The 22796-nt window shown below is 64.0% G+C and overlaps 1 protein-coding gene across 9 annotated transcripts in view; it reads left to right on the top strand.

Annotated features, from left to right (window-relative positions):
• The window catches only part of RAI1 (retinoic acid induced 1), a 105068-nt gene that overhangs the window by 80749 nt on the left and 1523 nt on the right, over positions 1-22796 (top strand). For 6 of the 9 annotated variants that reach the window (XM_060291011.1, XM_060291005.1, XM_060291007.1 and 3 more), the window contains 2 exons: positions 10133-15641; positions 19353-21670. In XM_060291011.1, coding sequence (XP_060146994.1) covers positions 10149-15641; positions 19353-19676 — 5817 coding nt within the window. In that variant the 5' untranslated portion in view covers positions 10133-10148 and the 3' untranslated portion in view covers positions 19677-21670. Of the gene's footprint in view, positions 1-7500; positions 9668-10132; positions 15642-19352; positions 21671-22532; positions 22583-22796 lie in introns of those variants that run through there. The other 3 variants (XM_030861169.2, XM_060291009.1, XM_060291008.1) reach the window with 3 other exon arrangements.

Below are 22796 nucleotides of genomic sequence, written 5' to 3'. Positions count from 1 at the left end.
CGGGCGGCGGCGCCACCGTGAGAAGGGGGGTCTCCGCCTGGGCCGCGCTGCTCGGGGTGCACCTCTCCGCCCGGCTTCTCTTCGCCGGCGCCGGGGCAGCGCGGGGCGCCGGGAGGGGAGTGCGGGCCTTTGATTTTGCACGTCGCCGTCTGTCCTTCGCGTCCTCGCCCTTCCCGGAGCGCGGGGAGGGGGTGCGGGTCGTACGCCCCGCCCTGCGCGCCCCTCGCGGCGGCCGCCGCGTCCCCGACGCGGCCCGGGCCTCATTTATCATCATCTTTGGTCAAGTGGAGTGTGCAAGGAACAGCTGCTTCACTCGGCTGACTTCCGAGGGCGGCTACAGCGGGAATCAGGGAGATGAATGATGGGGGCTGGAGGGGCGCAGCCCCCGGGGTCCCAGCGCGGGCAGGAGAGAGGCGCGCGGCGTCCACCTCGCCTCCGCCTCGTGGCGAGAAGAGCGCCCCTTCCTTGCTCCCGGCGCCTACGATCGCGGGACCGCGGCCGGGGGCGCCCCAGGAGGGGCCCGCGCGCGTCTGGCGGAGCCCGAGGTCGCCGCGACCTTGCTGGGGTCAGCGGGTTGGGCGGCGGAGGCGGCGGCGCGGCGTCTTTGGTGGCGCTTTCCGGATTGGCGCAGAGGCCGGGAAACCGGGCGGGGGCGGGCGGGGGGCACACAAATGGAAGGTGAAATTTTACCTGCCCCTGAGGGAGTCCTGCGGATTTTCTCCCGGCAGCGGCAGGCGCTCTGCCTTTGTCTTACACGCCTGAAACATCTGTTGCAGGGGGGCGGCGAGGCCGCAGACGCCCCCGCACACCCCGCGCGGCTCCCCATCCTCGTTCCCATCCCCCGCTCGGCCGGCGCCCGGCTCTCGAGCCGCGTTAACCCTGCCGGCGCTGGGGCACACGCCGGCCGCCCGCGCTCCCGGGGTGCGTGGGAGCCGCGAGGGCGGGGGCGGAAGGGTTAACGGCCGAGGCGCAGACCCTAACTGTCAGACCCGGGCCCCGCTTCGTTTCAATTACCCTAAGTAGAGGCTGAATGCGCAATTAACGGAGTCAGCTTGCCAACTGGAAAGCCGGCCCGCTTCCACGTTGAGAATACTCCACCAGCTGACTCGGACTAAGCAATTTCCTTTCCTCACTCCCTTCCTCTCTGTCTCTCCTATAACCCCCTCCCTCTTTTTCTCTCTCCTTAATAATAAAATTATACCAAGCAGTTTGCGGTGTGGCAGGCGGCCAGAAAAGCGTTTCTTTAAACGCCGCCTTCTCACAATTAGGCAGCGAGAGGATTTGACACGCCGTGGCGGCCTGACAGGCCGCTTCCTCCCCTGGGGGCTGGGAGTGGGAGGGGGCGCCGATTCCCCAGCTCCCCCAGGTGGAGGGGGGATGGGAGGGGCTGTCAGCATGCTGCAGAGAGGGAGGGGGTGTCAGAGGCAGGGAAGGGAGGGGAGGTTCCCGCCCGGGCTGAGGAAGGGGGCCGTTCCCTGGCCCCTGGGAAACTGGGTGTCCAGGAAGAGGATCTGGGCCCCCACTTTTGGCCTCCAGCTCAGAGTTCATTTTCTGGTGGACAGGGGGGCCATTCTGGGGCACAGAGCACAGATCTCAGCCCTGCTGGGCCTTCCGGACAAGTCACTGCCCCTCTATGGGCTTCCAGTAACCCTCTGCAAAACGAGGGGGGAGGTTTGACCTCCAATATGCTCTGCAGAAAGTGGCTGCTGGTGGCTCACTGCTCTTAGCGGCTGGCCCTGTTGGCCGGGCGGTAGGGGGGCATGCAGGCACCCCTGTCGGAAACAGGTCGGAGAGCCCACTCCAGCTCCGGCCACAGACCAGTGGGCCTCCCAGAGTGGGGGAGAGTGGCCCTTCCCCGGGAGCAGTGATGCAGGCAGCTGACAAATGGGGGTGACTTTGCAGGATTGCCAGGGGTTGGTACCATGAGGACAGTGGGCATCTGACCATTGGCTGCAGCAGCCAGGCCACCTGAGGTGGGGGAGGGGCGGTAACTGCAGCCACCGCACCTGCTCAGTCCCCCGCCCCACCTCACTCAGGCCGGTCCTCCCATGGGGCGGGCCCCCTCCTTCCAGCCTGCCCTGACCACCTCCTCTCCCGGCCCCCAGAGCCTCGTCTGTGTCTGTCTGCCTCGGGAGGGCTGGAGCCATTGCATTTTCCTGTGTATCCTCAGCGCCCAGGTTGGCCCCTGTGCACACGTAGGCTAAGTGGAGACGGGCTTGACGAGCGAGTGGGCTCGGGCACAGAGGGCTGTGACCCGGGGGCTGTGGAGGGCAGAACATAAGCGCCATCTTCCCTTCCTGGTTGGCTGTTGCGCGTGTCCTGGCCTCCAGGCCTGTCGTCAGGGCTGTGGTGAGGGTCAGGTAACGCACCCTCACCCATCTGTTCATCCACCCACCCATCCAGGCAGCATTTAATAGGCAGCTACTTGGGGCAGTTTCTAGGCTTCGAGCCTAGGACCCAACAGATGAAGCCCCTGCCCTCATCAGGCTGCTTTCCAGTGAGGGATGCACAGGTGAACCGGCTCATTAGACCATTCATTACGTAATTACCACTGATGAGGGCCACCAGGGACCCAGCAACGTGGAAGGTGGGGCGGAGCTCTCAAGGAGGCTACGGGCTCCTCTGTGGGCCTCGGGCCTTCCGCCGCCCAGCCTTTGCAGCCCCCATCGCTCTGGCCCCATGGGACCGCCGCTGCCCAGCGCCGCCCTCCCGCAGGCCCCCAGTGCTTCCCCTTTGGTTCCATCCAGAGCTTAACTGGTTCGTGCTGACCTCAGGGCTTCTCCCAGAGGCCAGGGAGAGTTCGGGGTGGGGGGGCTCCTGCTGTCACTCCTTCACACCAGGCATCCCCCAGGTGCCCAACAAGGCCCTGCCTCACTGGGGCCAAGTGGCATCTGCATTTGACCCCAGGAGCTTGTGAGCAAGTACAGCCCGAAGACCAGTTCTCTTGATCTCCGGGGTGTTAAAAGTTTTTACTTGGTTGATAACATTTTTTAAAAAATTTTATTGAAGTCTAGTTGATTTACAATGTCGTATTAATTTCTTTTGTACAGCAAAGTGATTCGATTATACCTATATATATTTTTCATATTCTTTTCCTTTATGGTTTATCAAGGATATGGAGTCTAGTTCCCTGTGCGATACAGTAGGACCTTGTTGTTTATCCATCCTATGTATACTAGTTTGCATCTGCTAATCCCAAACTCCCACTCCATCCCTCCCCCATCTGCACTTACCCTTTGGCAACCACAAGTCTGTTCTCTACGTCTGTGAGTCTGTTTCTGTTTTGTGGACATGTTCATTTGTGTCATACTGTAGATTCCACATATAAGTGATACTGTATGCTGTTCGTCTTTCTCTTTCTTGCTTAGTGTGATCATCTCTAGGTCCATCCGTGTTGCTGCAGATGGCATTATTTCATTCTTTTTTATGGCTGAGTAGTATTCCTTTGTATGCACGTACCGCATCTTCTTTATTTACGTTGTTTCCATGTCTTGGCTATCGTGAATAGCGCCGCTGTGAACATACGGATGCGTGTGTCTTTTCGAAGTATAGTTTTGTCCGGATACATGCCCAGGAGTGGGCTTGCTGGATCATACGGTAGCTCTATTTTTAGTTTTTTGAGGAACCTCCATACTGTTCGCCATAGTGGCTGCACCAACTTACATTCCCACCAACAGTGCAGGAGTGTTCCCTTTTCTCCACATCCTCTCCAGCATTTGTTATTTGTAGACTTTTTAATGGTGGCCTTTCTGACTGGTGTGAGGTGGTACCTTGTTGTTTTGATTTGCGTTTCTCTAATAACTAGTGACGTTGAGCGTCCTTTCATGTGCCTATTGGCCATCTAGCTGTATGTCTTCTTTGGAGAAATGTCTGTTTAGCTCTTCTGCCCAGATAACATTTTTTAAAGTGAGAGATTCCTCTTTCTATAAAACACGTGGAGGCTGTGGCACCCTGGGCCCCCCTTCCCACCGGCAGCGATGGGCTGGAGCACTTTACCTCCTTTCTCACCCTTCACGGGGGCGTTACCTGCCAGGCCCGAGGGAGATCTTCTTTGTCAAGTGACTGAGGAGGAGCTGTGGCCACAAGCCCCTCACCCCCACCCAAATGTGCTCTGCACCTCCACTCGACCTCGTTCTGGGAATTTGCATAATGTGACATTTTATTTATTTATTTTTCAACAATTAGACTTTGGATTTTATTTATTGGCTGCACCGCGCAGCATGGAGGATCTTACTTAGTTCCCCGACCACGGATCGAACCTGTGCCCCCCTGCAGTGGAAGCGTGGCGTCTTAAGCACTAGACCACCAGGGAAGTCCCACGTGACATTTTTATTTATTTATTTATTTTTGGCTGCATTGGGTCTTCGCTGCTGTGCGCAGGCTCTCTCTAGTTGCGGCACACAGGCTTCTCATTGCAGTGGCTTCTCTTGTTGCAGAGCAGGGGCTCTAGGTGCGTGGGCTTCAGGACTTGTGGCTCACGGGCTCTAGAGCGCAGGCTCAGTAGTTGTGGCACACGGGCTTAGATGCTCCGCGGCATGTGGGATCTTCCCGGACCAGGGCTCGAACCCGTGTCCCCTGCATTGGCAGGCGGACTCTTAACCACTGCGCCACCAGGGAAGTCCCCCATGTGACATTTTAAACAATATACATTCAACAAACAGTTATTGTTCAGGGACTTGGGGATATGGCTGTGAACAAAACAGGCAAAATCCCTGCTCTTGTGGAACTTACTTCCTGAAGAGGAGAGGCAGTAATAAAGCCAGCCAGCCAGCCAGCCAGATGACTTGTTACCTTGGAGAAGTGGGGGGGACGGGGGGGCGGTGGAGTGTGGGTTTCCAACAGTGGTTAAGGGTCGGCCACCTGAGGTGACGTGAGCAAAGGGGAGCCCGGGGGGGCCAGAGGAGCCACGTGGTACCTGAGAATGGCATTCCCAGCAGAGGAAAAGGCGGTGTAAAGGCCCTGAGGCCCCGGGAGGTGCCACACTGACCACCAGCTGGGCACCTTGGTACGTCCTCTTCCCCGGGAAGTCACGGTGGGTGGGGCACGTGGGGTGTCCAGGACAGGACTGGGGTGAGAGGTTAGGCTCGCTCCTTGCCTTCTCTGCCTCCCCTGAAAACCAGCAAACAGATCCTCTGTCACCTGCACTGTGCAGTCACCCGCGAGACCAGCGGGGCATGGGGCAGCTCCCCATGCCAGCCTCTGGACCAGCTCCTTCACCTTGAAACTGGGGGCCGCTGACCCCAGCCCTCTTAGCTGTGTGCATCCAGCATTTTCTTTTCCTCATTTGACAGAGTTGGGGAGTGGTGGATAAAATGACGTAAAAGCAACCACTGTGCACGAGACTGATGGGTGTGGAGCCGATAGCAGGGTGGGCCCCCCACCCGCCAGCCTCCCCTGGAGGGCTCGTGAGTGCCAACAGCTCGGCTGCGCCGAATCCTTGCTGCCCCACACCTCACGGCGGGGAGGGGTCCGGCTGGCCATCTGCCCTCACCCCTTGGGCCGTGGGCCCCTCCGGCTCAGCTGACCCTCACATCCCAGAAACTGCACTATGGGGCAGGGGTGAGGCGGCCGGGCTGAGAGCTCCGCAGGCGGCGCCCGGATGGTGCCCAGGACAGCGGTGATGCCCGGGGCGGGGCAGCGCGTTCTCCTGGTGGGTTGACCCTGAGGGGAGGCTCTCTTTCTGGGGGCTTAGTAGGTCTTGGCTGTCTCCGCCGCTGGGTCCTTGGAAGAGGCAGCGTTGGTGGGCTTCGAGGGGAGGCTTTCCAGACCCCTGGAGAGACCAGAAGCCTCTGCCCCCCCATTCACACGTCCTCCAAAGAGCCCCGGACCTCCCCCTGCCCCGCGGTCCCTAGCCTCAGCTAAGGAGCCCGGCTGTCTTCCTGCTTCTCCCCTTCTCACCCCATAACTTGTCTGAACATTCAGGACCTCCAGCCCTGCAGAGAGGGGTGTGCTGGATCCTTGTGGGGTTCTCCCGTGGGTGCCCGTGAACGAGGATGGTTGTTGCCCACAGAGGGTGGTCTTGAGACGCCGTACTTTGGGGTGGGGGCTGACTTGTTCTTTGGGATTCCTTATGCCTGGGATGGGCCCCCTCTGCCCCAAGCTGACCTCTCCTGGTGCCTGGCCCAGAGGCCTGGGGGCCCTGGGCTCTCTTGTCTTGGGGAGTCCTTGGAAACACCCCCTCCCCCCATTTAGGCCAGGCTCTTGGGATTCAATAGACCCCACAGGAGAGCAGTGGGCCTGACTGATCGATCGTTTTCATCAAGGTGTCCTGTTTAGTATCCATCACCCACAGCACATGGGGAGCACAAGGTGGTCCCACCATTCCGTTCCTCCTGGGACACCCCCATCCCCGGCCTCCTGACTCAGGTAACTTTCCCCTCCTTCCTCGTTCCCAGGCCTTGAGTGGGTTGGGTTTTAAAGTTTTTTCCCTGCAGCTGCAAATCAGAAAACCAGGTCGTAAAAGAACCTTGGGTGAGCGAGTGGGATGGCCCCAGGGCCCCCGCTGGGGAACAGAAGCTTCCTCCTCGCCCCTCCCTCCCAGGTCCCTGCGGGAGCTACAGCAGCTCCGGCCCACGCTGGGCCACTTCCCTGACCAGGGCCTGACCCTGGGGGCTAGAGAGGCTGTGGGCCCAGGGAGTTGTCTCTGAGGCTGCCCAGGGCACAGCAGGCAGCCAGGGGCCGCCACTGCCCACTAGTAGATTCCCTACAGTTGGGCAGGGCCCGACCCGGCTTCTGGGGCCACGCAGGTTGCAGAGGGGACCTGGGCACCCCCATTTCCTTATCGTGCCCCAAGGGGCCTTCCTCTAAACTGGGAATTCTTGGCGAGGGCCGTCCATGCCGCTGCGGCATCCGTCACAAGGAGCTGCCCTGTGGGGGGCTCACACTCAGCTCCTCGCCCCTCTGTAAAAGGGCAGAACAGTCAAGGCAGTGAGCGTGCAGACACGGGGTGGGCACGCACCACGGGCAAGGCTGCCCCTGCCCCCCACCCCAGCGGGTCCCGCAGTGCCTGTGCGGGGACCGCAGAGCCGTGCTCTTTGCCTGAAAACACGGCCGAGCCCTGGTTGCCCTGCTGCCGAAGGCCTTCGGGGGCTGATGGCCTCGTGCCTGGGGCCTGAGGGTGTCTGTGGGGCTCGTCACGCCCCCTTTCACGGCGTGGGGGGCAGGGAGACCCGTCGCTGAGCTAGAGGAGTCCCAGGGCATGGGCGGGCCCTGCGGCCCGGCCCAGCTTTGCGCTGTTTCTGCCTGGGCCAGGGGCCTGGGCAGGCTAGCTCACAGGAGTCGCCACAGAAGCACTGACGGATCTGGAGCTCAGGACTGACTTCCTCCTCCCTTCCTTCTTTCCTCTTTTTCCTTTTTCCTTCCCTCCCAGTTTGGCTAGAACCTGAGATGTGGCCTTGACCAAGTGTCTGGGGGCGGGGGGGCGGGGGGGGAGGCGGGTCTGGACCAGGAGTCGTCCTGTGAAGGTATGTTACTGGGTGCCCTCCCCGACCCCCACCCCTTCTCCCTCTAGCAGAACAGAGGCCAGACCCCCAGCCTGCACCCCTCCGCTGCCACCTCTCCTCCCGGGTTCAGAGGTCACCATCTCTCTGTCCAGCGAATCTCTTTCCGCCCCCTCCTGATGCCGCCCACCCCAGCTCTCAGCCTGCCTCTCTCCCGCCTGTCCTTTTCTAGTGCTCTTGAAAACTAATCATAATCATAATAATTAATAACAACAGAGCCTGTGGCAGGCCTGAGGCAGCTCTTAAAGAGGCCGAGCCCCATTTTCTCCCGGCAGAGCTGGCGGGGGCCGGGGACCTGGTGGCTCTGAGAGGTGGCCTTTGCTCCTGCGTCCCCCTCCCCTCCCTGGGCCTGGGGTCGGAGGTGGTGCTGGGAGGCAGTTTTGCCTGCCTTCTCCACCAGCCGCTGGGCTTCGCGTGTTTTAATTGAACTGTCTTGTCTTAGAGATAGATGCTTTCACCGCGTCCAGCTGCTCCTGTGCGTTGGAAAACCCGCTGTAATACGGCTCTGCGAAATTCAAAGACGCAGCAGCTGGACTGATTAAACAGGGAAGGGGACATTGGCCAGAGCACTCTTTTTAAATAACGTTTCTGGTAACGCATTTGTAGAGAATGCAAAAAAATATAAAAAAAAAAAAAAGCTGTAGAAATGTTAACGATATCCACAAGACGCTCAGCGGGAAATGAGAGCGATCTGGGTAATAAAAGCCGAAATGTAATTTGTGCGGATATGCGACGCGCAGCCTTCAGAGTGGGCCTCGGTTTGCGAATTCCGGGCTCATCAGCGAGGCCAGGGAGGGCAGAGCGCGGGGACTGCAGAGGACACTGAGCAGAGGCCTCCACCTGCCAGCTCAGGCCTGGGCCAGAGGGAGTGCCCGTGTGCACTGCCCAAGGGCAGAAGGAGCCTCCCCTGCCCCGCCGGCACCCCCCTCCCGGAGCCCCATGGGGGAGGTGCGGGCTGCCCACCTGGCAGGGAGCCGCCCCGGAACCAACGCTGGGTCACAGCAGGCACCTCCTGTCGTGTTTGATTGCAGCTACCAGGATGGACTAAACTGGGTCAGAAGGAGGTCTCCTCCGTGTCGGGGCGCCTGTGATGAGCCAGGGAGAGTACATGGCATGGGGCTGTGACACGTCCTGTGGGCAGGGGCCGAGCCCTCTCCAGGGTCCGAGCCCTCTCCAGGGTCATGCGCTTCAGTCCCTGAGTCCGGGCAGCCGACTGCCAAGGGCAGGGAGGTTGGCCTGGGCTGTGCTGACAGGGTTTCTGGGGTTGCCCAGCCGCCCCAGGCTTGACCCCTCCCTGGTCAGCACCCCGCCCCACCCCCCGGCCACCGCATGAGGAGAGCATGGAGGTGGGATCTGGGTGAAGAAGGGGTGAGCTGCACCTCTTGGGGGAGGTGTGCCTGTCCCCCACCCCGTTCTCTGTGCTCCCCCCGCAGAGCCCTGGAGGCTCGTAGCCCATAGCGAGCCACCCCTTCCTCTTTGGGGTTGGGAACGGGCACTGCGAGGTTCCCTGTGCCCTCCTGGGGGCCTGGGCTGTGCAGGCGAGCATGGTGTGTGTAAACGCCGTGCCCAGGGGTGCAGGCTACCGCCAGCCCTCGCCATGAGGACTCCTGAGCCTGGGGCATCCTTACTCCTTCCTCCCTCCTCCGAGGGTCTTGGGTGGCGGCAGGACCACCATTAGCCTGGACGCTGCAGCTGGCCTGTTATGTGAATCCAGTTGTTCTGCCCTGAAGGCCCCCCCCACCCCCACTCCAGGGTCACTTCCTGACCCCCGATCCTGCTTTGGGGCAGGTCGGACCCTGTGCGCGCCGGCCCCTAAAATCATAAACAGATGGGCTCTCGGCCTGGCCCTGACCCCGTGCAGGCCCCGCCCACCCAGGAGGCCCAGGGCTGCCTCTCACGTGGAGGGACCGCAGCCCTGTCCCCCATCAGCATGTGCTGCCTCTCTCGGGGCCACGTAATCTGTTTACGTGCCTACGGTATGAAAAATAGGAGGCAGGTGCTGCCGTCCTGCGTTCCTGGGAGTCGAGGAGGGGACATTTTATGCCTACAGTGGCTCGGCAGCCCCTAATCAGCGTCTGCTGGAAGGAACAGACAGATTCCAGATGGCATGGCAGTGATGGAGGAGGTGTGTGTGTGTGTGTGCGCGCGTGCGCGCACGCCAGGCCTCGGTGAGTGGCTTCTGGGGCAGGGCAAGCTGTCCCCAGCCCCCCGCACGCTGGGTCACGCCTGAACACTGCTGCACTGGGGCTAGCTTACCGGATCCAGCAGCCCCAGGGGACAGGGGAGCGGGAATTGCCCTGCTAAATGATTCTGAAATGGCAGGGAAGGGCTGTGGGGGAGGGAGGGGGAGCCGGCTGGGGGAGGGGGCAGCTCCCCAGTGACCTGGCGCTGGGCAGCCGGGGCGCACCTCCCTCCTCGGTGGCCTCCCTGTACCCATCCCTGTCGGAGCGGGAATTACAGAGCACACGTCCCTGACACAGAAGTTGTCAACATGTGCACAGCTGGTGGGGAGGCTGCGGGAGAGGGCAGGGCCAGGAGGGGGGCCGGCTCTCCGAGGGAGAGGAAATGGCTCGTCTGAATCGCTCTCCCTCTGCCCCTCCCCGCCCTCCCTCTCGCCCTTTCTCTTTTCACAGATAACCAGCCCGAGTCATGCAGTCTTTTCGAGAAAGGTGTGGTTTCCATGGCAAACAACAGACCTACCAGCAGACCTCACAGGAGACATCTCGCCTGGAGAATTACCGGCAGCCGAGTCAGGCTGGGCTGAGCTGCGACCGGCAGCGTCTGCTGACCAAGGACTATTACGGCCCGCAGCCCTTCCCCAGCTACGAGGGCGGCGCCGGCACGCCCGCCACGGCGGCGCGCGCCAGCAAAGGCCTGTCCTCTCCGCAGGCCCCGCAGGGGAGGCCGTCCTTCGCGGGCTACGCCGTCCAGGACGGCAGCCCCTACCCCGGCCGCTACTCGGGGGAGGAGGGCCTGCAGGCCTGGGGGGCGCCGCAGCCACCACCCCCGCAGCCGCAACCCCTGCCAGGGGCGGTGGGCAAATATGACGAGAACCTGATGAAGAAGACAGCAGCGCCCCCCGCCCGGCAGTACCCAGAGCAGGGCGCCCAGCTGCCCTTTCGGACTCACACCCTCCACGTCCAGCAGCAGCTGTCGCAGCCCCTGGCTTACCCCAAGCTCCAAAGGCAGAAACCCCAGAACGACCTCGCCTCGCCCCTGCCCTTCCCCCCGGGCAGCCACTTCCCCCAGCAGTCCCAGTCCTTCCCCGTCTCCTCCACCTACTCCTCCACCGGCCAGGGTGGCGGGCAGGGGGCCCACTCCTACAAGAGCTGCACGGCCCCGTCCACCCAGCCCCACGACAGGCCGCTGACCGCCAACGCCGGCCTGGCCCCAGGCCAGCGGGTCCCAAGCCTTCACGCCTACCAGCCTGGGCGCCTCAGCTACGAGCCACAGAAGCAGCAGCAGCAGCAAGCCCTCCAGAGCCGCCACCACGCCCAGGAGACCCTCCACTACCAGAGCCTCACCAAGTACCAACACTACGGGCAGCAGGGCCCCGGCTACTGCCAGCCGGACGCGGCCGTCAGGACCCCGGAGCAGTACTACCAGACCTTCAGCCCCGGCTCCAGCCACTCGCCCGCCCGCTCCGTGGGCCGCTCCCCTTCCTACAGCTCCACCCCGTCGCCGCTGATGCCCAACCTGGAGAACTTTCCCTACAACCAGCAGCCGCTTGGCCCTGGAGCCTTCCCCGCCGGTCTCGCGGACCACAGCCACTTCCTGCCCCTGCTCAACCCCTCCCCGACGGACGCCGCCGGCTCCGTGGACGCCCAGGCCGCCAACTGCAAGGCCCTGCAGAAGGACAAGCTTCCCGAGAGCCTGCTGTCAGACCTGAGCCTGCACAGCCTCACGGCGCTGACCTCGCAGGTGGAGAACATCTCCAACACCGTGCAGCAGCTGCTGCTCTCCAAGGCGGCCATGCCCCAGAAGAAGGGCGTCAAGAGCCTGGCGGCCCGGACCCCGGAGCAGCACAAGAGCCAGCACTGCAGCCCCGAGGGCAGCGGCTACTCGGCCGAGCCGGCAGGCACGCCGCTGTCGGATCCGCTGAGCAGCACCCCGCAGTCCACGCACGCCGAGCCGCCCGAGGCCGACTACCTGAGCGGCTCCGAGGACCCGCTGGAGCGCAGCTTCCTCTACTGCAGCCAGGCCCGCGGCAGCCCCGCCAGGGTCCACGGCAGCTCCAAGGCCAAGCCCGAGTCCGTGTCCACCTGCTCTGTGACTTCACCCGACGACATGTCCACCAAGTCCGATGACTCCTTCCAGAGCCTGCACGGCAGCCTGCCGCTCGACAGCTTCTCCAAGCTTGTGGCTGGAGAGCGGGACTGCCCGCGCCTGCTGCTCAGCGCCCTGGCACAGGAGGACCTGGCCTCCGAGATCCTGGGGCTGCAGGAGGCCATCAGCGAGAAGGCCGACAAGGTCTGGGCCGAGGCGCCCGGCCTGGCCAAGGACACCGGCAAGCCACCCTTCTCGCTGGAGAACCACAGCGCCTGCTTGGACCCCATGGCCAAGGGTGCGTGGCCGCGGCCGGGGGAGCAGGACGCCCTGCCCGAGACCCTACAGCTGGAGAAGGGCGGCGGCACCAAGGACTTCGGCCCGGGGCTGTTCGAAGATCCCTCCGTGGGCTTCGCCACCCCTGACCCCAAGAAGACAACTGGTCCCCTCTCCTTTGGTGCCAAGCCCACGCTGGGGGCCGCCGCCTCGGACCCCGCCACGGCGGCTTTCGACTGCTTCCCAGACACGACTGCCGCCAGCTCGGCGGACAGCGCCAACCCCTTCGCCTGGCCCGAGGAGAACCTGGGGGACGCCTGTCCCCGGTGGGGGCTGCACCCCGGCGAGCTCACCAAGGGCCTGGAGCAGGGCGGGAAGGCCGCCGACAGCGTTGGCCAGGAGGACGCCCGCGAGGCTTCGGCCTGCCTGGGCTTCCAGGAGGAGCAGCCCTCGGCGGAGAAGGCCGTGGTGCCCCGGGACTCCCAGCAGGAGGAGGGGGGAGGGGTGAAGGAGGAGGCGGGTGGGCTGCTGCAGTGTCCCGAGGTGGGCAAGGCCGACCGGTGGCTGGAGGACAGCCGGCACTGCTGCTCCGCCGCTGACTTCGGAGACCTCCCGTTGCTGCCGCCCGCCGGCAGGAAGGGGGACTTGGAGGCGGAGGAGTACTCGTCTCTGTGCGAGCTCCTGGGCAGCCCCGAGCAGAGGCCGGGCCTGCAGGACCCGCTGTCGCCCAAGGCCCCGCTGCTGTGTGGCAAGGAGGAGGTGGAGGAGGTGCTGGACCCCAAGGCCGGCTGGGGCTCCCCGTGTGCCCTGTCTGGCGAGTCCGTCATCTTGCTGGGCCCCACCGTGGGCACCGAGTCCAAGGTGCAGAGCTGGTTCGAGTCCTCCCTCTCCCACATGAAGCCAGGGGAAGAGGGGCCCGAGGGGGCGCTGGCCCCAGGGGATTCCACCACCCTGGCCCCGGAAGCCTCCCTGACCCAGAAGCCGAACAAGCCTGCTGTGCCCGAGGCGCCCATCGCCAAGAAGGAGCCTGTGCCTCGCGGCAAAAGCTTACGGAGCCGGCGGGTGCACCGGGGGCTGCCCGAGGCCGAGGATTCCCCGTGCAGGGCGCCGGCGCTGCCCAAAGACCTGCTGCTCCCTGAATCGTGCACGGGGCCCCCCCAGGGACAGATGGAAGGGGCGGGGGCCCCAGGCCGGGGGACCTCGGAAGGGCTCCCCAGGATGTGCACCCGCTCCTTCACGGCCCTGAGTGAGCCCCGCACGCCCGGACCCCCGGGCCTTCCCACCACCCCTGCCCCCCCAGACAAGCTGGGGGGCAAGCAGCGAGCTGCCTTCAAGTCGGGCAAGCGGGTGGGGAAGCCCTCCCCCAAGGCCGCATCCAGCCCCAGCAACCCGGCCGCCCTGCCCGTGGCCTCCGACAGCAGTCCCATGGGCTCCAAGACCAAGGAGACAGACTCGCCGGATGCACCAGGCAAAGACCAGCGCTCCATGATCCTCCGGTCCCGCACCAGGACCCAGGAGGCCTTCCACTGCAAGCGGCGGCGGGCCTCGGAGAGCCGGCTCCCCAACTGCCGCGCCGCCAAGAAGCTCCTCGCCAACAACCACCTGCCCGCCACGTTCAAGGTCGCCGGTAGCCCCCAGAAGGAGGGCAGGGTGGGCCAGCGGGCAAGGGTCCCCAAGCCTGGTGCAGGCGGCAAGCTCTCCGATCGGCCCCTCCACACCCTCAAGAGGAAGTCGGCCTTCATGGCGCCTGTCCCCACCAAGAAGCGCAACCTGGTCTTACGCAGCGGCAGCACCAGCGGGGACACGAAGGAGGAGGGGGCCGAGGGCCCTCCCACCCTCTTCAAGAGGATGACGTCTCCCAAGAAGGCCAAGCCCACCAAGGGCAACGGTGAGCCCACGGCAAAGCTGCCGCCCCCGGAGACCCCTGACGCCAGCCTGAAGCTGGCCTCACGGGCGTCCGTCCAGGGGGCCATGAAGACCAAGGTGCTGCCCCCCCGGAAAGGCCGGGGCCTGAAGCTGGAGGCCATCGTGCAGAAGATCACCTCGCCCAGCCTGAAAAAGTTCGCGTGCAGAGCACCAGGGGCCCCTCCCGGGAATCCTCTGAGCCCATCCCTCCCCGAGAAGGACCGCGGGCTCAAGAGCGCAGGGGGCAGCCCGCTGGGGGCAGAAGAAGGTCTCTTAAACGTGAGCACTGGGCAGAAGTTCCCAGCAGCCTTGGGGGCCGATCCGTTATGCAGAAATCCAACCAACAGATCCTTAAAAGGCAAACTCGTGAACAATAAGAAACTGTCCTCCACCGACGGTTTCAAAACTGAGGCCTTCACATCCCCAGAGGCCCTACTGCCCGGGGGCACTGCCCTGGCACCTAAGAAGAGAAGCCGGAAAGGCAGGGCTGGAGCCCTCGGACTCCCCAAAGGCTCCCTGGAGAAGAGGCCTCATCTCGGCCCAGCTCTGCTCCTGACGGCCAGCAGCACGCAGGGGGGCAGCGAGGACAGCCCTGGCGGAGGAGGCAAGAAGCCAAAGACGGAGGAGCTGGGGCTGGCCTCCCAGCCCCCTGAGGGCCGGCCCTGCCAGCCCCAGGTGAGGGCACAGAAGCAGCCTGGCCACGCCAACTACAGCAGCTATTCCAAGCGGAAGCGCCTGACGCGGGGCCGGGCCAAGAACGCCACCACCTCACCCTGTAAGGGGCGTGCCAAGCGGCGGCGGCAGCAGCAGGTGCTGCCCCTGGATCCCGCAGAGCCTGAAATCCGCCTCAAATACATTTCCTCCTGCAAGCGGCTGCGAGCAGACAGCCGCACCCCCGCCTTCTCACCCTTCGTGCGGGTGGAGAAGCGGGATGCGTTCACCACCGTATGCACTGTTGTCAACTCCCCCGGAGACGAGCCCAAGCCCCACAGGAAGCCTTCCTCCTCTTCATCCTCTTGCTCCTCCTCCCTGGATGCGGCCGGGGCCTCCCTAGCCACGCTCCCTGGAGGCTCCGTCCTGCAGCCTCGGCCCTCCCTGCCCCTCTCCTCCACCATGCATCTGGGGCCCGTGGTCTCCAAGGCCCTGAGTACCTCTTGCCTTGTTTGCTGCCTCTGCCAAAACCCAGCCAACTTCAAGGACCTCGGGGACCTCTGTGGGCCCTACTACCCCGGACACTGCCTCCCCAAAAAGAAGCCAAAACTCAAGGAGAAGGTGCGGCCAGAGAGCACCTGCGAGGAGGCCTCGCTGCCTCTTGAGAGGACACTCAAAGGCCTCGAGTGCCCAGCTGCCGCTGCCGCCACCACCACCACCACCACCACCACCGGGAAGCCCCCCAGGCCTGACGGCCCAGCCGATCCAGCCAAGCAGGGCTCCCTGCGCACCAGCGCCCGGGGCCTGTCCCGGCGGCTGCAGAGTTGCTACTGCTGTGACGGTCGGGGGGAAGGTGGTGAAGAGACAGCCCCAGCTGACAGGAGCCGCAAGCACGAGTGCAGCAAGGAGCCGCCGGCAGAGCCTGGCGGGGACGCACAGGAGCACTGGGTGCACGAGGCCTGCGCCGTGTGGACGGGCGGGGTCTACCTGGTGGCCGGGAAGCTCTTTGGGCTGCAGGAGGCCATGAAGGTGGCCATGGACATGGTAAGAGGCCAGCCCAGCCGGTGGGGACCTCGGGTTCTGCAGGCAGGCAGGCCATCTCTCTAATGCTACAATCTGGCCCAAACACACCACAATCACAAATGAATACGCGGGGAGCCTAGCCACAACATGGAGGCACGCTCCAGGCTGAGGCAGGACACATCTGCCCAGCCCTGCCCCAGACCTCCCACTGTGGCCCCTTACTGCCTGCTCAGCCCTGTACCCACCACGCACGCACTCGGCCCCTTCCGGCTGCAGCACGCCCCCACCCAAGCCCCCAAGCACCCTGCTCACCTCATCAGCTGAGATGCTCAGGCCCCAGAACTGCACGTCAGGGGGTTGCCTCCGTGGCCTCAGGTGCAGCGGGACCTGCGGGGGAAGAGCCTCTCCAGCACCAGGTGGCTGGACTGTGAGCCCTTAGGGGCAGGTGGTCCAGGAACCTTTCCTGCGAGGCCCTAAAACGTCCCCTGAGGAACACAGTCGCTGAGGGCTTGGTTTAGGTCCCAGCGCTGCCCCTTGCTGTGTGTCTCCAAGAATATAACCTAACCTCTCTGTGCCTCCGTTTCCTTATCTCTAAAGTGGGCATGATAGTCCCCTGTGGAGGGGCCCTGAGGATTATGTGAGTTCACACCCATAAAGCTATTACAGCCATGCCTGGCCCGTCCACGTGCTCCGTGACTATCTCCTGGGGCCAGTGACAGTGGCAGCCACCTGGATGACACTAGCATGTTGTCTCAGCAGTGTGACCATTACTCCGATCACCGAGGGGACCCCCGATCCCCTCACTCCCGGGGATGGGGTGGGACTCGGCACTCTCTCCTGCAGCCTGTGCTCCTGCCCCCCTCCCCAGCCCTCGGGGCCCCACCGCCCTGTGCCCACCCCACCTGCCCACCTGTTCCCTCTGGGTACCCCCACCCCGGCACCAGCCACGCGGACAGCCCTATGCTGGGCAGGGGGGCGCTACTGGGCTGCCCACACCTCCCTGTTTCCGGCGCCTGACCCTGTCCGTGCGGGGTCCTCTAGCCCGACAGCAGCCCCAAGACCTGGAGCCCTCACCCTTCCTGCCTCCGGTCTCCTCCCCTCCCTCCTGTGTGTCTGCTTCTCTCTCTCCTCACTGCCTCCTTCCCAGCAGCCCTGAAATAGGTTCAGGTGTCTCCCGCCATTAAAAGATAATACCAAACGCTCCGATCACCAGGCCAGCTAGCGGCCACCTGTGGCCTCCTGAAAGTCTCCCCGGCTTGCTCCGCCCCACTGGGCTGCGCTGCTTCTGCACCTTGTCCAAGCACAGGGGCCAACCCCCCCTTTCCCAGGTCACCTGTTCCAGGCGCTTTGGTCTCACCTCACTGCACCAACCTCCTGTTGGCCTGGGGAGGAAGCCGGGGGGCCAAGTGGCCTTGCGGTTTCCTGGCATCACGCGGCTGTTACGTCACAGAGCCGGAGCTTGGCCCGGTCACCCCATCTCTGCCCGCTGTGCCATCCTCCAGTAATGGTCCAGCGGCCTCCCACCCTGGGAGCATCCCTGGGAAGGTCAGAACAGGGGTGGTCACCGGCCGCCCTGCCAGAGAGGAGGTCCCGGGCCAGGCGGAGCTCATTAAAGCAGCGCCCGCACCTGGAGGACACCCTGCCTGCAAAGACGGGCGGGGTCTGGGGTTTCCCAGGTCATGGTTCAGCCCCCTGCCCACTGACAAGCCCAGACCTCCGTGGGCCGCCCGTCCCCCCAAGACCCTTTCTGCCTCGGAGCTCCATGGTAGCGCGCAGCCTTGGCGTCAGGCAGACCCCGGTTCCAATCCCAGCTCTGCCCCAAGAGCCAGTCTGTGACCCCAGCAAGTCACCGTCCTCTGTGAGCCTCGGGGCGCCAAAGCCCGTCAGCAGGGTGGGGCTGCGGGGACAGCCGGACCCCGGCCTTCACACCCATCAGCACCCTGGCTCTGCGGGAACAGAACTTCTGCACAGGCCCGGGGGCACCCCTCTTCCTTCTGTGTCCCTTCCTGGGGGCCCCTACACACCTACCCGCCCTGAGCCGTGCTGTGCCCACCTCCAGGGACCTCAGTTTCCTAGTCTGCCCAGAGGCTGCCTCTCCCCACAAACTCCCAGGCCCCCCATCACCCACCCAGGAGAACAGCTCAGAACGTGGGCGCTGGGGTCGGAAGGGCCCGAGGCCTCTCCGTACCTCCATTTCTCCACATCTAAGATGCCTGTCTCAAGGGTTTGGGGGCCTCAGTGCAGGCGGGGTGGCATGAGGCCGTCACCAGAGGAGCCCACTGTCGCTGTTTAGCCATGAAGGGCCACTTGGGCCCGGTCTGGGGGCTCACTCCTGCTCCGTCACACCTTCGCCACAGAGCCCTAGGAGGCTCAGTCCTGAGCAGAAGGAGACTGCCGTCCCGAGGCAATGGATGTTCCAGACCGACCCCCAGCCCCCACCCCAGCTCGGCTCCAGGACGCGCATGCCCAGGCACTTCTCAGGCTAGGCCCAGGGAGGGCGTGAGAAGACTCATTCCTGGCCTCCCACCTGCTGGGTGTGGGGTCCCCATCAGTCCCTGGCATGGGAAGGAGCCCACCCCTGCCCCCCACCCCGAGCAGTGAGGCACCATGACCGCCAGCCTGTGCTCCAGCGGGGTTGCTGGGCTCAAAGCCCGTCTAGCTGCTCTTGAGCTGTGTGCCCTTGGGCAAGTTACTCGGCTTTTCTGAGCTCTCATCCCTCACCTGTATAAAATAAAGCGATGCTGATGCCATCGGGGTGTTCTCAGGAGGCGGCCTCCACGTGTGCCTGGTGTGTCACGAACTGCAGTTACTGGTTTCAGTGGCTTAGCCTCCGCGCGGGGGCCTGCCCCCTCCCCCTCCCCCTCCCAAACCTCACTCCCCTGCTGCACAGGGGGTCTGCAGGATCTGGGGACCAGCCTGTCCCTCCCCAGGCCTCAGGTTTTGCTTCCAAGGGGCTTCCTGGCATCGCCATCCTGTCCTGGCACGTCCCCCTGCAGGCAGCTGGGCCCAACCTGGGGCAGCCCCCAAGCTCAGACCACGGTTTTGGCTTTTGAGAGGCCGAGTGGGCCAGCTGCCGTGCCGGCCGGCGTAGGGTTTACATGAACCCCGCGTTCAGGCAGTGGCTGTTTCCTCCTCGTGGGTCCTGGGCAGGGTGAGCAGCCTCTCTGAGTAGAGCACCGACTCGGTCCAGTGCTTGTTCTGACCCCGGAAAGGGTAGGAAATGATACTTACCACCTCCGCCTGGAGCGGGGGCCTCAGCTTCACTGTCTGTGAAGTGGCGTCCGTGAAGCTGCCCACCCGGAGGCTGTGGGGAGGAGCTGGCGGGCGAGGGCACAGCTGGGCGGTGACTGGCCCTGTGCGTTGTCGTCCGCTGGGCACACGGAGTTGCTCATTTCATCTTCACGACTGTCCCGTAAGGCAGGCGCCGTCCCCCCGTATGGAGGAGGCGGGAGGAGCGGAGTTGCTTGGCTGAGGTCGCGCGGTGCACAGGGGCTGAGCCGGGGCTCGCCCGGGCCTGCGGGACGCCGAGGCTTATCCACAAGATGGTTGCTTTCCCGCCCTGAGAGCTCCCCCCGCCCAAGGTGCCGGGCCGGCGGCTGCCACAAAACCAACCCTGTGGACGTCCATCCTGAGCCTCCCTCCAAGCTGCCTGTCCAGGGCCCCCTGGGAGGAAGGGGTGGGGGCCGGGCCCCTCGACTGCAGACTCACCTGTCTTCCCTCTCTCCTCGCCAGACTTGTTCCAGCTGCCAGGAAGCCGGGGCCACCATCGGGTGCTGCCACAAAGGATGCATCCACACCTACCATTACCCATGTGCCAGCGATGCGGGTAAGAGCCAGCCCAAGGGGACCGAAGGTCGGGGGACGCAGGCACAGCTCCTCGAGCTGACCCCACTTGACCCATCGGCTTCCCTCTTCTCCTGCCCCAGCAATTCTTTACCTTCTCATGTCTCGCGGCTGGGCCCTGAGCTGGGCAGTGCTGGTGACAAGGAGACACGTCCGTCCCCAGCCACCTGCTGGAGGAGGGCCCAGAAGCACAAATTGGAAAGCTGTATGTGAGCTGCCGTTGCCGAGGGGTGCCTACAGCTCGGGAGGGTCTCGGGCCTCCAAGAGCAGGGCTACTGGGCTGGGCCTTGGAAAAAGGCTGAATAGGAGTTCACTGGGTTGGAGAAAAAGGAGAAAAGATAGTTCAGTAACAAAAACTGAGTGAGATGGAAGAAGAGGAAGTTCAAGACAGACTCCCCCTGGCTCCACGGCACAGCTGTGGAAGGTTTAAGCAGGACGGTGGGCCCTGGAGTCAGGACCAGGCTCCCCTGCACCTGCCCCATTCTCTCCACTCCCCCACTCACTTGACCCGCGGGCATTTATCGAGCACCTACCATCACCAGGCAGGTGGCATACTGATGGCCTGGGCCAGAGAGCCCGGAGCCCCCAGTCCTGGTGGCATGCTTCAGGTGTGGACTGGGTGAGTCCACCACTGTCTCTGCACTCGGCTCCCCATCTGTAAAGCTGAAGTTAGAGTCATTTCTTCTTTCTGCAGCCGTCTGGAGCAGGGAGTGAGATCACAAGCACGACCCGGAAAGGGCAGCCCCGGTCCGATTTGGGGGCCAGCCCCCGCAATCTCTGTCCCCCGCCCCCTGCTGCCCTGGAAGAGGGTGAGGTTATCGTGACCCTGTCGCACGGCGGCAGGGCAGAGGCATCTCCTGGCAGGACCCTTGCTGCTCCCACAGCCCAGGGACCCCTCTTCCCACCTGAATGCCACTTCCTGGCATCAGCCCGCACCGAGCCGCCCCCAGGAGCACACACGGGACTGAGCGGTGACGGTTCCTTGGTGAGGGCTGAGGCGCTAGCACCTCAGGGAGGGAACGCGCTGGAGTGGGACATGGGGCCGCTCTGGCTCCACACCCTGCCCTGAGGGCCGCGGGAACCAGATTGTAATGTGGACTCCGCCACTTCACCAGACCCCGGGCCTGACCTCCAGGAACAGGTGCCGCGGGCTGCAGCTCTCCTCCCGCAGTGACTAGGTTTGCGCCTGCGCTCTGCCAGCCCCGTGCCAGGCCTTGCACTGTCTCCAGCGGCACCTTCACAGACAGGCTGTCTTACCCGTGGCCACAGCACTGCAGGAACAGGACCAGGGGGTGACTCACTGTCTGGCCGGCTCCACGTCCTGCGCGCTGTCCTCTCCAGTGTTGCAGCTTCCCAGCCTCCTTGGGGGCTCATGTCTCAGTGGGACAGACAGGAAAACCATGATCCTTGCCTAAAGTTACGGAGACCAGACAAGGAGAGACTGTGCTGAGAGATCCATCCTGAGTTGGGAGGGAATCCAGGAGGGCTTCTAGGAGGAGGTGACATTGGAGCCAGTCCTCAAGAGGTCAAGGGAGGTGGGCAGGAGCTGGCTTGTGGTGGGACATATATACCAGGCTTGGAGCGATACAAACTGTTTCCAGTGATATCTTTAAGGGATTCCCCATCTAGTAGGGCTCTCTGTAGGGCCGCAGGGGGCAGATGAGATGCTGGCCTGAGCAGACCTGTGACGGAGCCCTGCATTCCGGAGAGAGGGGCTGCAGGTGCAGATGGAGCCTGCGCCTCAGAGGCTTTGCACGCACAGGAAGCCGGGCCATGCTGGGAGGAGGGGGGAGAGGGAGGTGGCCAGCGTCCCCAGGTCAGTGAGCAGGCCCGAGGCAGGGCAGGCTGTGCCACTGGTGTATCAGCCACCGGACCTTCCAGGCCCAGCCTCCAGCACATCTCAGGAGGGTGTGTGTGGGCAGGCGGGCCCTGCCGCATGCCAGATTGAGCTCACCCAGGTGGCCGTAGTCAGCCGGCAGCTCAGCTGAGGCTGGTGGACCCAGATGAGCTAGGGCCCCAGCTGGGCAGCTCCTCTCTACTCTGCATGGCCTCCCCGCTCCACCAGGTCCAGCTGGGCAGCCCCCTCTCTCCTTCACAGAGGGGCTGTGCAAGGCCGGGTGGGGGGGGGCGGTTAATCCCCACACGTGCAGCTCCCTTTGGGGTTGAACTTGAGGCATCTGCCTAAAGGTTGGAGAGTTTGGCAGAGCCCGGAGAGGGCGGTGTGAGGGAGGGGCATGGAGGGGGTACCGTGGCCAGAGAAGGGGGCAGGACTAGTGAGCCTAGCAGCCAGAGGGGAGGGGAACCCGGCTCGAGGCAGCAGGGGGGCGCGGGGGGCACCCAGGGAGTGAGCTGGGCAGGCAGGAGCCCCCCGCAGTTACCCAGCCCCTGGTCAGCACCTTGCACCTGCCTGACCTGGGTCTGGAAGTACGGTCCTCCGTGGGGCTCTCCAGGGGTCTGGGCCGGACCCTGAGACCGCAGGGCACCAGAGCTGCCCAGGCCCACTGACCCTGCGCCCTTTGTTAGGCAGCCCACATTAGAGCTAGCAGAGCAAGCACCAGGCCCCAGGCCACTTTGTCAGCGGGGCCCTGGCTCCCCAAGTGCAGATACCAGGAGAGGGGCTGGGGATGGGTGACTGGCCCTGCCTCCCCACGTCCAGAGTGGCTGCTGGGGGCGGCTGAGCATGGTGCCTCCAGAAGTGCCACCCCAGCCCCAGGTGGTCAACACACGCTCACTGCGCCCCCTGGGCATCAAGGCCTACCTAGGGGCTGGGCCCGGACCACAGGACGGAGTGACCAGTGCGGCCCAGCAAAGCACAGCGGGGGAGGGTGAGGGGGAGAGTGGGGACGCCTCCCCATGACCAAAGGGGGTTCCAGAGGGAGGGGAAAGGAGAGTAAAGGATAGGCCAGCGGGGCTGGAGGGCTGACGGAGTTCGGACTGGGTCTGATTTCAAGCAGAGGCTGACTTACTCTTTGAAATAAAAACCTGCAGCTGAGGGCGTTCGGGGCGGTGGGCCCCCCTCCCGGCCGGACAAGACGCCGTTCTGACCGCACGAACTTCTCTTGCTCACAGGTTGCATATTCATCGAAGAGAACTTTTCTTTGAAATGCCCCAAACATAAGGTGGGTGACCGCGAGCCTCCCCTGGAGGGGCCCAGGCTGGAGAGGAGCCCCGGCGCGGGAGCGCCGGCTCCGGGCGGACCAGGCGGGGGCGGATCAGCACGGGTGGGCCCCGGGCCACTTATACAGCCCGCACGTGCGGGAGGCGGGGCCAGCCCAGGGCAGGGCGGGGCGGGGCGCGGGGACTGGCCTACGGGCAAAGCTGCAGGTGGGGCCT

The sequence above is a fragment of the Globicephala melas genome, chromosome 20 (assembly GCF_963455315.2).
Source record: "Globicephala melas chromosome 20, mGloMel1.2, whole genome shotgun sequence".
Taxonomy (NCBI): domain Eukaryota; kingdom Metazoa; phylum Chordata; class Mammalia; order Artiodactyla; family Delphinidae; genus Globicephala; species Globicephala melas.
Note: the sequence above shows the minus strand (reverse complement) of the source record. Positions and strands in the feature narration are given on the sequence as shown.